Raw genomic sequence first — 13,294 nt, forward strand, 5'->3', positions numbered from 1 at the left:
ACATTTAAGCAAGTCAACCTATGAATGCTAATTTGACATTAAAAGTGATTTAAAATTAGTGTACGTTATTGTTATTTGAACATTTTGCACATGATTTTTTTTTGTTACCAGACTCTCTTTAAATAAATGATGAACATCAACATAAATCCTAATTGTCCAATGGATGGATGGGGGGGGAGAGGAGAAAAAAAAAAAAAAAAAAAAAAAAAAAAAAAAAGTTATATAGTGCAGTTGACCCCGGACACTCATGGTTCGTAATCCTGCATGGATTCACATAGTCAAGCCCCCCCCCCCCCAATTGTTTTTCTCTCTCTTTTTTTTTTTTTTTAATAAATATTTAAAAATGAATGCCATTTTGGATACCCCCCCCCCCCCCCCAAAAAAAAAGTAAAAAATTGTCCACCTTTCCATAGAAAACATAATTGAATGTTTATTAGCGTCTTTTGAAGAATAACTTAATTTGTAAAAAAAAAAAAAAAAAAAAAAAAAAAAAAAAAAAAAAAAAAAGGCCCAATGCATTTCAACGCGGATTTTCGCGATTCGCGGGCCTGTCGACCCCTATTATCCGTAAATACCGGGGGTGAATTATATTTCAATGAGTGCCCAAATTGGCCGAACTTAATTGCAATAAAAAAGTAACCATCAGTACTCACCATAGGTCACCGAGGGCACGACGTGAACGGGACAAGCTCCAAAACTCCTTGTCGCCTCCTCAGTGTGCATCCGGGTTACCCGAGCAACGGCCAGCAGACCCTCATCGGCGCTCCTCTCCCGCCGCGGCGGCCCGTCGGCCTCCCCCGCCGGGGAAAGCCGCTCCGCTCGCCCCGCTTCTGTCGCCGCCGTTTCTCGCCCCTCCGGCTCCTGCACGGCGATCGGTCGCTTCCGAAAAGGAAGCCGGAAAGAAGCTCTGTCGTCGGCCGTCCTCTTGCGCGGGAACGTGCCACAAGTGTGCGTCGGAGGCGCTGCAGCAGGTGAGCGGCCAGTCTCCTTCCGGCAACCTCCGCATCCTGGTGCCGCTGCGGGCGAGGTGTCCCCCCGCTGGCTGGTGCTCAGGTCCAGCGGCGCGGCAGCGGCGGCTGCGGGCGAGCGGCCGTCACCGTTCATGGTCATGATGACCGTCGGCATCAACCGGTGGGGGGAGCGAGTCGAGGCGCGCGTTGCCCGGTCAAGACGCTCTCAGGTGCGACTCGGTGGCGGTTCAGTGGAAGTCTGGTGGCAATAAAAACCGGACTGATAGCTCCCGAAAGCGATCATCAACAAAAAGGCTCTTTGCAGTCATCAGTGGGGCTTGTTTGTTTTTCAATTCAATAATCTTTTAAAATAGAAGCACCCGAAACAGCTTTTGTGCTGATTGGAAGGTTTGCATTGAAGTGATCGTGCAGCTGCTTAAGTGCGCTTCATCATTGCTTTCTCTTTCAAATGAAAGTGAGCGATTATAACTCACCATTGATGTGCGCGTGCGTGCGTGTATGCGTCTGTGTGTGCGTAAATTAGGGGGAGTACAGTAAATGTGCACTACGAACTTTTGTGGTAGCGTTTCTGCATAAAAATTGAAAAATTATTATATGCAATATCTAGCAGTGATTGTTTAAGTGCATGTGGTCTGCATAGCAGGAGCAGTACGCAGGTTCGCTCTAGTGCTACATCAAGAATCACAGCCATACAGTTCAGATGTATATATGTATGTATATATATATATATATATATATATATATATATATATATATATATATATATATATATATATATTTAAAAAAGAAACTAACTAACGTTTACCTAACTAAATATATTTGCATTACATCTTTAAAGGGATAGTTGACTCATTGAGCCATTTTCATAAGTAAAAAAATATTTTGTCCATAATTAATGTGGTAACTTCATTATTTAGTTTTCATGTACATGTACCAACCTAGTAATTTTTCTACTTGCCGTCGATTGATGATGACATCATCTGCATCATCTGTGGAAGTAGGTAACGACCAATCATGGTTCAGTGTGCTGACCAACCCCAGAAAACAGGTGAGCCATGATTGGTCGTTACCTACTTCCTCATAACAGGTGATGTCATCATCAGTCGACAGCAAGTAGAAAAATTACTCTTTAAAAGTTATTAATTGTGCATGAAAAGTAATGAAGTTACCACATTAATTATAAACAAAATATGAACTTTTTACTGCTGGAAATATCTCAATGAGTCAAGTATGCCTTTTATGAGAACAGCATTTTTGTCAAGCGTGTGATCCTTTCAGTAGAACTGGTGAAAAATTGTTGCCCACCCCCACCAGCATTATTAATTGAAGTTGGCCATTCCTGCACGTGAAAAGTTTACAATTGTTGATAAATGCCACAAGATGCAGGTGGAAACGCAAACGGCACCAACACGTCACGGGGGTCATCAATGGCGACCGTTGTTCCCGAGCTCTCAAGACGGTCATGTGCCTCCATGCAAGAAGCGTAACGAGGAAATGTGAGAATAAAAACGGCCTCCAATCGGTCACGCGCACACACACACACACACACACGTACATTACACACCTCGCTCAACATGTCACATACACCAACCCCTCCTGATGGTTCGAGTTGCCCATGCAGGGCCAATTTGGTACTTTCCTGCTTCCACTCAAGTGTGGAGTTTAGGCCAAACGTTTGCCTTGTGTCTAAAGTCCCTAAAACACCCGGACGGGCTGCACACGTTCTCACTTATGATCGGCGCAAGACCATTTTTGGATGCATGTTTAGTACACGCATTTACAATTTTAAAATGCTTTCATGACTACATGCAGTGATACTTTAATCAGCTGCTTATTTTTTCTAATGTACAATAGCGAAAGAAAAAAAAAACATGTTTAACAGCACATACTATTGTGTTCTTGCGGTGGATGTGAGCTAATAACTTCAAAATAAATACAGTGCTCCCTCGCTATAACGCGGTTCACTTTTTGCGACCTTGCTGTATCGCATTTTTTAGTGCAATTTTCCATGCATTTTTTATTTTTTTTTGTACCCCGCCTATACTGCCCATAGCCAGCTGGGATAGGCTCCAGCACCCCCTGGATGGATGTTTAAACAAGGGAGAAATGCAAATGCCTCGAGGAGAAAAGTGTATAAAGTGTGTGGTGAGGTGTTTTAGAGCCTTAAAACATTTATAATAAATGTAAAACATAAAGCTACTACTTTGCGGATTTCATTTATTGCAGGTATTTTTTGGAACCAAACCCCAGCGGAAAATGAGGGAACACTGTAAATAAATAAAAGTCTTTACTTTCTGTTCAAACTTACTGAACAACATTTACTGTTTCATAAAAGAACATTATCAGCATTTAATCAGCAAAACTCCAGCCGATTATTGTTTTGTCAAGGCCGAACATCGGCTGATGTAATCAACCAGACGATTAATCGAACTTGTAAGTCAAGGTATATCCACTGAATTATCGACTTATTGCAAAAGCATGAATGCAGATAGGTCAGCACAAACAACAAATCAATCAAACGAGGCTCACTTGGTGGAAACAGAGAAATTGATTTCACATCAAATACATATTTTGCATAGTCTTCGTAAAAAATAATGATTAGTATAACTCGTTTAATGAGACTGAATTAGTATGTCTAGACGCTTGCATTTTTTTTTTTATTTTTTATTTATTTTTTATTTTTTTTTTTTTTTAAAGATTTGGATATTTTGCCAATACATGCAACAGTACAAGTTGACAAAAAACATCTGCACTGAAAAACTCTAGATTAGAAGCTCTGCAAGAGAAAACCCCCACCAAGGGTTATTATAGTTTTGGACTTTTTTTTTTTATTTCGTTTTGAGTTTTGTTTTTTAAATTGAGTTAGTTTTAATTAGTTTACAGGGTGCTTTTTAAAAAAAAAAAATTAATAGTTGTAGTAATTTAATAAATGATTGGTTTTAGTTTAGTTTCAGTATTATTTTTAGTTTTTAAAAAAAATATGTATTACTTGTACCCAATATTAAAAAAAACAAAAAAAACACACCATGAGAGTGACGTCATCTGAAGGTGCTTTTCTATTGGCTGCTGCTAGATGACGTCACTTCCGTGTGACACACTTTCAAACGTCCTTATTCCAGTTAATATCAAAATAAATCTACTTAAAATCACATTTAAAATCATCTCCAAAGGCTCATGCATTCAATTAATTACCAAAGACTAAAACAAAGGACATTTATTGCTATAATTATAGTTAGTTTTATAAACATAAAATGGAGTTTGTTAGTTTTCGTTTTTTAAAAAAGCATTTTTGTTTTTATTTTATTTTGTTAAATGAAATTGTTTTTTGAATTTTAGTTTCATAGTTAACTAAATTAAGGTTGTCCCTTGTAAAGGAGAAAAACAAATATCAGGCCTATGGGATTTAAAAGATGGCTGTAATACAGGAAAAAAAAGATGTGATGGGTTGTTAAAATATCGGTCAGGATCGGCAAAGAGGCCGTCAAGGAGAAGCTTATACTTTATAAATGAAATGACGCCCTCTTGTGGTAGGAGGCATGGAATGCAGCGTGAAAATGTACAGTGTATTAATAATTGAACAATGCTGCCGTATTCGTTTAATATTGTCTCATAACTGAAAGTAAGCAAACTTCTCTATTATGAACATTTTTAAACCATGCCGCGTATAATAAACAAAAGATATTCTTAGATCCGGTGTGGGTCTTAAGTTCCATATGGTGATGTGCTGGCAAAGCTTTATGGCAACTCCAGCCACTTCCGCAATTTATTTTCCTTTCTCAGAACTCCAATGGTGTCAGTGGGACTAAGTGGACGGTCCATTTCTCAACAGTGCCCAAGATGTTCCCCAAAATGTTGACCGGCTGTTTTGTAACGCTTGAAGTGACTTGATAGCTCCTGAGGGAACTTGTCAGTCAATTTCCCGCTATTTCACACCTTGAGACTTTGGGGTCTTAAAACTTTTCAGTGGCTAGATGGTTGTGTTCTCCAGCCTGGGACTGATGTTTGTACAGATTGTGAGCTTGAATTAGCCTCAAATTACCAATCATATTCCAAGATTGGGTCATTCATTTTATGGCACCTTTTTGTGGAGAAATGAAGAGAGTAACAAAGCGTTTTGGAACGTTATTGGCATTTTATCTGCTAGTAAGCCGATGCGACTGTATTACAAGACAAAGTCACTCTTTCATTTTATGTGGTGTGGTGTTTTGAGGCGCTCTCTCTCTCTCTCTCCTCCAAAAAAGAAAGCAAACCGGTTCGTCTGGCTTCAAACAGGAAGTCAGCAGTTGCAGTGCACAAAAAGGTGCCATTAAAAGCAGAGGCAACGTTCGGGGGCACAAATGGCGCCGATTGCGTTTTGCGAGTCGGACGTCTCGGCTCGTTCGGACCCTGCTTTGACGGAAGGAATTGAAAGGCGTCTGAGAGGACACTTGAGGCTTGTTTTTGTGAGTAAGATGACATTTTCGGAGTCCAGGATAACAACTCGTTGAAATACATTTGAAGGAATATCTTAACATTAATTCAGAACAACTGTCGCAATTATTGTTTTTTTCAACGACTATAGAAATGGCATTCCGTGATGTGGCACAACTTTGAAATGTTACATTTTTGCATATAGGTAAAAATAAATAAATAAATAAAAAGCTGATAAATTTGCATTCTTAGCCATTTTAAAGAAATATAAATTTAATGCAACAATACTTATATATAAGTGGTGCAAGAACATAGTAATTAAGGAATATTGAAAGGGTGCACTGCGTTCCCAATTAGGGGTGTGAGATGGATGGAGTGGCGGACATGTTTCTACGCAGTTTTCGAATTCAATACAATATTTTTTTTTAATATTTGTTTTGCCTGCTAAAATAATTCTCTACATTTTAATTTCCAAGAATAATAGTAATAAAAAGAAACAGAACCGTAATGCAATACATACTACTTTTCTAGGGGTGGACAATCAAATTTGACAATTCTATATTTAAAAAAATAATAATAAAATAAGTTTGTTTTTTTTTTTTTTAAACTTGCAGTGTAAATTTCCTTTTTTTAAATATTCTTAGCATTTTTCCTGCATTGTTGAATAAAATTTGTTTGTACGGGGACAAAGAATATATCAAAAATACTTTGGGATGGTGGATTTGTAATATTTTCATAAAAAAAATAAATCGCAAACATTTTAAAATATTTTTTAATTTATTAAAATTCTCTCTTTTTTTAAAGGTATAATGCTATTCGTTCTATGCAGTATGCAGCGTTCTCAATTTGTATGATAACATTTCAGGGGTTGTTAACAACTTTTTTTTTTTTTATTTATTAAGATATTAATAGCATATAAAATATTGAATAAAGATCGTTACTAATAATTTGAAATAATTGAAATTTTATTTTGCTCATTTTTCAGGATTTGCACATGCAGCATAATCAGAATTTTGTTATATTTTGATAATATCTGTAAATCCTTTATGCAGATCCAATTTTTCGTCAACACTTAGCAGCCGAAAAACTTTCCCGAGTTCCATTTTATACGTTTCCTTCAGTTACCAAATATGGTGCCTTGTCCCACAAACATTTAATTCAGAAAAACAAACAAACAAACAAACAAACAAGAAGGTTCAACAGCGTCACCATGGCGACGACCAGCTCCGAGGAAAAAGCGTGCCAGCGTCCGACCAACAAAGAGCACAGACTGGTCAACAAAACCCTGCGGCGACTGGAAAAGCTGCACGAGTCGTGCACGGACCCGCGGCTGGGCCTCCGGAACAGCCCGCCTTACCTGCCCGAGCTGGTGCCCGACACGGCCTCCGCGCTGCGCCGGGTCTGGGAACCCTACCGAGGCCTCGGCGCGCTGACGGGCCGGGCCCCCGGGGAGGACGAGGCGGCGTACCTCAGGGTCCACGCCAGGAACCTGCTGGACAAGACCGACAGGGCCTTGCTGCTCTTTAAAGAAGGAAAAGAGAAGATGTTTGAGGAGACGTCCAGCTACAGGTGCGATTGTTTGAAATCATCTTTGCAGACGCGCATTAGAGATAAAGTGTCAAGAAGAATTTGTTATTTTTACTTTATTTTTTTTTATTTAAATTATTTTTTTTTATTAAATGAATATATAATTTTTATTTAAAAAATATATATATACGGCAACTATTTTTTTTTTTTTTTAGAAAAAAAATAGATTGGATTTACAAAATATATTACACAACAACCAAATCTATTAAAACATATTTTCAAATAGATTTAATACTGAAATAATGCAATAGATAATGAAAGTTGATTTAATAAATAAATCTAAACACGATGTTGCAAATGTGTACTATTTCAAACAATACAGTTGAGAAATATTTGAAAATATGGCGTGTACTGTACACTTACAAATACATTATTCGAAAACTATATCTCTCACAAAATAATTTTAATACATTAAAAAAAAAGTATTTAAAAAAACGCTTCCATTTATTTTGAAGTATTGTTTGTGGTCAGTGGAACATTTTGTGGTATTGTGAGCAACATAAGAGCCGCGCATGCATCCTGTGACATACGACACAAACACGACACTGCTTGTTTTTCACACGTTGACACAAGATGACCCCGTTGTGGGCGAAAAAAGATTCTGAACAAAAAAAATCCCGGCGTCACGTCTCGTCTCGTCCGTGTTCTGTTTCTGCGCCAGGCTGGACTTGACCAAGCTTTCGCTGCTCTTCAGCCACATGCTGTGGGAGCTCAAGGCCGTGTTTCCGGGGGACCGTTACCATGGCGACGCCTACAAGCTGACCAAGACGGAGGCGCGGGACTTTTGGAGGATTTCTTTTGGCAACAAGTGAGACTTTTGCTTCATATTTTACTCAAAATTTTAGTGACTTGATATTTTTGTACTCAGGCCAAAACCGTGTCTAAAGTAAACAAAATATTGATCCATTTGGCGCCATCTGGTGGCATCCTTTGTGCCAAACAACTACGTTGAAACGTGGCTGTACCGTTTTGAAATTGTTATAACAATAAAGACTTGATTTGACAATCAGAATAAATGGTTAGCAATTAGAATCGGTCACATAAAGGTAACAAAAGATTTTTGGCTTACCTCTGACGTGTGCGGCGTCGCTCGCGCAGATGCATCGTGCGCTGGAGCAGCTTTGCGGAGAAGCTGCGCCGCGTGCACCCGTTCCAGGACGGCATGGAGACCGTGGCCCTCAAGTCCACCGTCGACCTCACCTGCAACGACCACGTCTCCGTCTTTGAATTTGACATCTTCACCAGGCTCTTTCAGGTGCGCTGCGTATGATACGTTAAGGTACATTAAACATGTTTTTAAAATTGCCAGGACGGCGTGTGACCTCAGGGAACATGATTTTATTTATTTATTTTATTCTTTGCCATATCAGAATAAAGCGTAATTGCACACCCACTGCAGTAGGTGGCAGTGGCGCACTTATTGACAGATAATGTGTTGGCTAGGGAGTAGGGATGTAACGATACCCAAACATCACGACACGATATCGTATCCAATATTATTGTGGGGAGGTTGGCATTACAAAAGCAGGTCACAATATTGTAAAAAAAAAAAAAAAAAAAAAAAAAAAATTAGCTCATACAAAAAAAAAAAATGTTTTTGTACATTAGAGCAATTAAAAATATAAAAATATTGTAAATATTATATATATAAAAGTATATAATATATATATTGAGTTAATAATACAAGCATTACAATAAATATTTTTTTATTATTAATAAAATTAATAAATAAATTAATAATTATTGAAATAAAAAAAATACAATAAATTGAGTTCTCCACATATTGACTCTGTTCACAAGTATATTACATTCCCCTTCATCTGACCATTATATTAACAGACATTTGAGTATAGTTTTGTTTTGAATTAAAACTAATAAAGTCAAACTTTTCTAACTCAAACATTTTTTTTAAATTGTCTTTCTGGATTTTAGTGAAAAACAAGCAGCCTTTTTATTTATTTTTTATTTTTTTAATCCAAAAGGCTTTCTAGATTTCACATAACATACATTTTTTGGATGCAAAAATCCCATTTAAGGCCGACCGTTCCGAACTGACCCTCATCTCCCTCCTTTTAGCCGTGGAGATCCCTCCTGAGGAACTGGAACCAGCTGGCCGTCACCCACCCGGGCTACATGGCCTTCATCACGTACGACCAGGCCGTGTCGCGACTGGAACGCAACCGCCACAAGCCCGGCAGGTGGAGCGCCAGGCTGGTCAGACGAGAACGCTTGCTTGCCGTGCGTTTCTTGACTAAATTGACTCCCCTTCGCCTTCCCCATCAGCTACATCTTCCGTCTGAGCTGCACCAGGATGGGCCAGTGGGCCATCGGTCACGTGACCGGCGAGGGCGACATCGTGCAGACCATCCCCGAGAATACGCCGCTCTACCTGGCGCTCCTTCTGGGCCACAGCCAAGGCTGGTATGCACGCATGCACATTTTTGTGTTTTTTTTTGTTTGTTTTTTAATACCTTCGTTCTTCTAAGTGTCGTAATGTTTGGCAGCTATTTGTACCCAGACGGGCAGGACGTGAACCCAGACGTCAGCGCCCTGAACCGACCGGAACACAAAGCAAAAGTCAAGGTCACGCGAGTATGTCCGCTTTATATAGACAGAGAAATAAAGTACATCAGATGGCAACTTAATGGCTGGAGGGGACACCATTTTTTAGTGCTATTGGGGAGCACATCGGAACAAGCACTTCCTAATCAGATAAAATAATTGTTGTAGATATGGACAAAATACGGTTGTAAGTGTAAACTATATATGCCATCTAGTGGTTAATGGTAATATGACAACTTAAAACTACAGGCGATGCATATTCGCAGTTGGGCACAAAATTTGCATATAGAGATTTGTTTTTTCAATATTTTGTTTTTTTTTTCTGCCAGGTTTTCAGGTATTTCACTGTGTTTTGTATAAAATATAATATTCATCAGCGTTTTATGAAGAATTTGGGGGATTTAATAATTAATTTAATCATAATTAAATAACCAACTATTCAAAAATGTGTCTGGAAATAGTTTTACAAATAATTCTAATTATAATTTTTTACTAATATGTTTTTATTTTGTGTAACTGTTATTGATTCAAATAATTCAGGTTATATTTTTACTATTAATAATTAAATTTATCATAATTAAATAACCAACTATTCAAAAATGTGTCTATAAATTGTTTTACAAATAATTTTAATTGTAATTTTTTTACTAATATGTTTTTATTTCATGTAAATTAAATGAAATAAATGAATAAAAGCTAAATGATGGCTAAATGACGGAAACAAATAGTACTAATGGGCCAGATTAATGAAAAGAGCAGCCCTTACACTTTGATGGTTGATTATGTGAATATACTGAATAACAGCCAAAAATGTGAGGAGAAAAAAAAAAAAAAACACCTCAATATGCATCTTAATGTGCGAAATAAGTGTTTCATTTTCTACAACTCGGGTCACAGATAGGCTGGTGCTCCTGAGGCACAGCTGTGCACACTTTCTGTTACGACCAATCTCGACTGGTCACGTCGCTAACGCTAACATGTTCTTGGAATCATTTGAAGTGAGCAAACTTACAAACTCAGCAAGGGAAGAAACCAATGATTGGTTCATTGTTAGCTGTTAGAGAAGAGGTGTTTAATTGTGACTGACCTTCCTTCCTTCCTGGCGTCTTGCGTGCATGGCGGCGGCGAGCAGGAGCAGTACGAGCTTTACTGCCAAGCGGGAACGTCCTTCCAGCTGTGCAAGATCTGCACGGAGAAGGACAAGGACACTCGCATCGAGCCGTGTGGACACCTCGTGTGCAGACGCTGCCTCGACAGCTGGCTGGTAATCACAACGCAACACAAAGACACTACATTAGGTACACCCATCTGACATCCTCATGCCAACCTCCGGCAGAAATCGTCCGGCCACACGTGTCCTTACTGCCGCTGTGACATCGAAGGCACCGAGGCCGTCGACGTCGCGCCCTACCGGCCCAAACACAAGAAGGAGAAGAAGGAGAACGAGGAGGAGGAGGAGGAGGAGGTGGTGGTGGAGAGCGCCGAAGACGACGACCACGAGGACATTGAGCTGGTGGTGAAGCAAATGGCCGCTCTGAGGAAGAAGGCACGTTCTAATGTTATTCTGAGCCTTTTCTTGACATTCGCAAGGTCGTCGTGATGCTTCCACTTAACTACAACCGACCAACCCGACTCCAGATTCTGAAGTCACTACGCCACACATCCAACACACAACTATGACAATGACTTAAGTACAGTAAAAGCAGTTCAATTGACGAAAGTTCCTGCGCTTTGTGTGGGTCAGGCTCCGGAGAGAAAGGTCGCTCAGCAGTGAATGACGAGGACGCTGGCGGGATTGGACGCCGTTTCTCGTTTGCACTCCAACAGGTCAGTTGGCCTCACAAGAAGAGAAATGATTATTTACTGCAAATCCTTTGAAATTCTCTTTGTGTGCGAAGGCAGAGCTGATCCTCGAGTCTGGAACAGGATCAAGAAGGCTTCGTGAAAATATTTGGGAAGAAATAAATCATTCAAACTCAAATGACTAACGAGTTTTTTTGCTGTGTTCAATAAAGTTTTTCAGTATTTGGTACTCGACAGAATTTCCGTGCCCCACTTAAAAATGTAATTAAATGTATTAAAATGAAAATTTGTCTATGTAAAACGACAATATATAAAAAAGATAAATCATTCTTCGCGGGGGAAACGGTAGCTACACAAAATTGAAAACAAAAAACATTTTAATTCTTTTTTGAAAACGCTGATAAACATTTAATAAGTTCTCCACAAATACTGGGAGGTATGCTGTAATTATCATTATAATAACGTAACTTAACTTGTACCTGCTGTGATGATCCCGATGTTGGATCCCTCCAAGGTGTCCCGTCGGCAGCATTCGCCAGATGGACTGTGGTTCTTCCACGTCCACACTACTGGAAACGTTTCTTGCTGCGTTAATTGATTTGGTGTAGCATCTGCTTATTGACTTCTGTTTCCTTGAGAGGAGAAAGGTGGGGGGGCTCAATCACGTTCGTGAAATCACAATTAAGTCCGTCGTCGCTTTTATGTATATTTGTTTTTATTTACAAACGTTACTGATCTTCCAAGTGTTACACAAAATGTTCCAAAATATGTTGTTTCTTTTCAAAAACAACCAAAACAACGTGCCGAACTCAGGCTAAAAAAAACTAGCTAGGCAGGAGAGTGGTGCAAATTTTTCTTCTTCTCGTGTAGAAGTTTATTTGGCGGTCGGCAAACTAACATTTGGCGTTTTACCGCCACCTACCGTACCGGGGTGTGGAGCCGTAGTGAGGTAGCAAATATTTAAATAAATAAATACAAATCATCATTTGTTGGAGATTCCGGGTCCAGAGAAAACAAACCCTGAAACAGTTTGACTTAAGCCACACTATTCAACAGGTGGGCCCGTTTAACTGCTAGCTAAGTAGAAGCACCCGAAGGTCGGGTTGTTAATTTTAGGACCTGGATTCCCCAACCCTGCAAATCATATCCTAGTCACTGAGATTGTTTCCTTAAAAAAAAAAAAAATAACTGATTTAGAATTTTGTTTGTTGCATCAGTTCCAAGAAGATTCTGATCAATGCTGAATCCCCAAGTTCATTCTCTTTAATACAAAAATAATCGATAATAATAATAACTTTGTATTACCATTAGCACATGCCAAAGAGTCTCTAGTTGGCCACTATACATCATATCTGCCAGGAGGAGGTGTTCCTCTTTTATAGAAATAAAGATGACTTGATATGACTTATCAAATGTGGAATCTAAGCGCAGTATGACCAATGTGAAGATGAGTAAATTCAACTCACCTGCAAATTGAAGAACACTTACTAATCAATTAAGGTGTGTGAGTTGATGGTCAACTTAGTGACTTTAAAAAAATGGCAAAAAAATAACAAAAGGCAAATGTGTTTTAAAAGTGAATAATTGCAAGCTTTGGATGATAACTTTAGCTTGCAAATATATAAATTTAAAAAAAAAGATAAAAGTCATGAAGAAAATGAACTTTAGAGGAGAGGAAGCGATGGGAAAACAATTTACTTTCGACTTTTGGTTTTGTCATTCAGTACATTGTTACTGGTGGGAAAAAATGGATTTGGATCAAATAGTTTGAGAGCCTCCAGTAGTCTCCTTGGTATGGCCTTGTGCAATTTGTTCATTAAAAAACGCATCCCTCAACCTAATTTCAAGGTTCAGTGGACTTGAATGTGAGCTAAGAGGTAAGTGATTTTTTTTTTTTTTTTTTTTTTTGCAAAGCCTCTGATGAATTTTGCCTTCTTTTTTTCCTGCAGTACTCAACCGAT

General features: G+C 38.8%; 2 protein-coding genes across 5 annotated transcripts in view; one reads left to right on the plus strand and one right to left on the minus strand.

Moving 5' to 3' along the window:
* bcl3 (BCL3 transcription coactivator) overlaps window positions 1–12,477 on the minus strand; it is a 30,204-nt gene extending 17,727 nt beyond the window's left edge. Inside the window, exons 1-6 of the mRNA XM_077527229.1 lie at window positions 12,261–12,477; window positions 11,813–11,965; window positions 10,618–10,791; window positions 8,038–8,168; window positions 6,739–6,902; window positions 654–1,209 (exon numbers count right to left, since the gene is read on the minus strand). Of these exons, the coding sequence (XP_077383355.1) occupies window positions 654–1,125 (472 nt within the window). The 5' untranslated portion in view covers window positions 1,126–1,209; window positions 6,739–6,902; window positions 8,038–8,168; ... (1 more) ...; window positions 11,813–11,965; window positions 12,261–12,477. The remainder of the gene's footprint in view (window positions 1–653; window positions 1,210–6,738; window positions 6,903–8,037; window positions 8,169–10,617; window positions 10,792–11,812; window positions 11,966–12,260) is intronic.
* cblc (Cbl proto-oncogene C, E3 ubiquitin protein ligase) lies at window positions 4,902–11,511 on the plus strand. 4 transcript variants are annotated; one of them, XR_013284327.1, is made up of 10 exons: window positions 4,929–6,950; window positions 7,630–7,776; window positions 8,067–8,223; window positions 9,045–9,166; window positions 9,252–9,389; window positions 9,473–9,560; window positions 10,663–10,794; window positions 10,867–11,076; window positions 11,275–11,357; window positions 11,433–11,511. XR_013284327.1 is itself a non-coding variant. In XM_077527230.1 (9 exons), the coding sequence occupies exons 1-9, from the start codon at window positions 6,592–6,594 to the stop codon at window positions 11,302–11,304; spliced, it is 1,383 nt and encodes a 460-aa protein (XP_077383356.1). In that variant the 5' UTR covers window positions 4,930–6,591; the 3' UTR covers window positions 11,305–11,511. The 4 variants fall into 4 exon arrangements, 2 of the variants coding, with proteins under 2 accessions (XP_077383358.1, XP_077383356.1); XR_013284326.1 differs by having other exon boundaries at window positions 4,931–6,950; window positions 11,429–11,511; XM_077527230.1 differs by having other exon boundaries at window positions 4,930–6,950; window positions 11,275–11,511.
* Window positions 12,478–13,294: the final 817 nt, after the last annotated feature.

The sequence above is a fragment of the Festucalex cinctus genome, chromosome 7, assembly GCF_051991245.1.
Source record: "Festucalex cinctus isolate MCC-2025b chromosome 7, RoL_Fcin_1.0, whole genome shotgun sequence".
Classification (NCBI taxonomy): domain Eukaryota; kingdom Metazoa; phylum Chordata; class Actinopteri; order Syngnathiformes; family Syngnathidae; genus Festucalex; species Festucalex cinctus.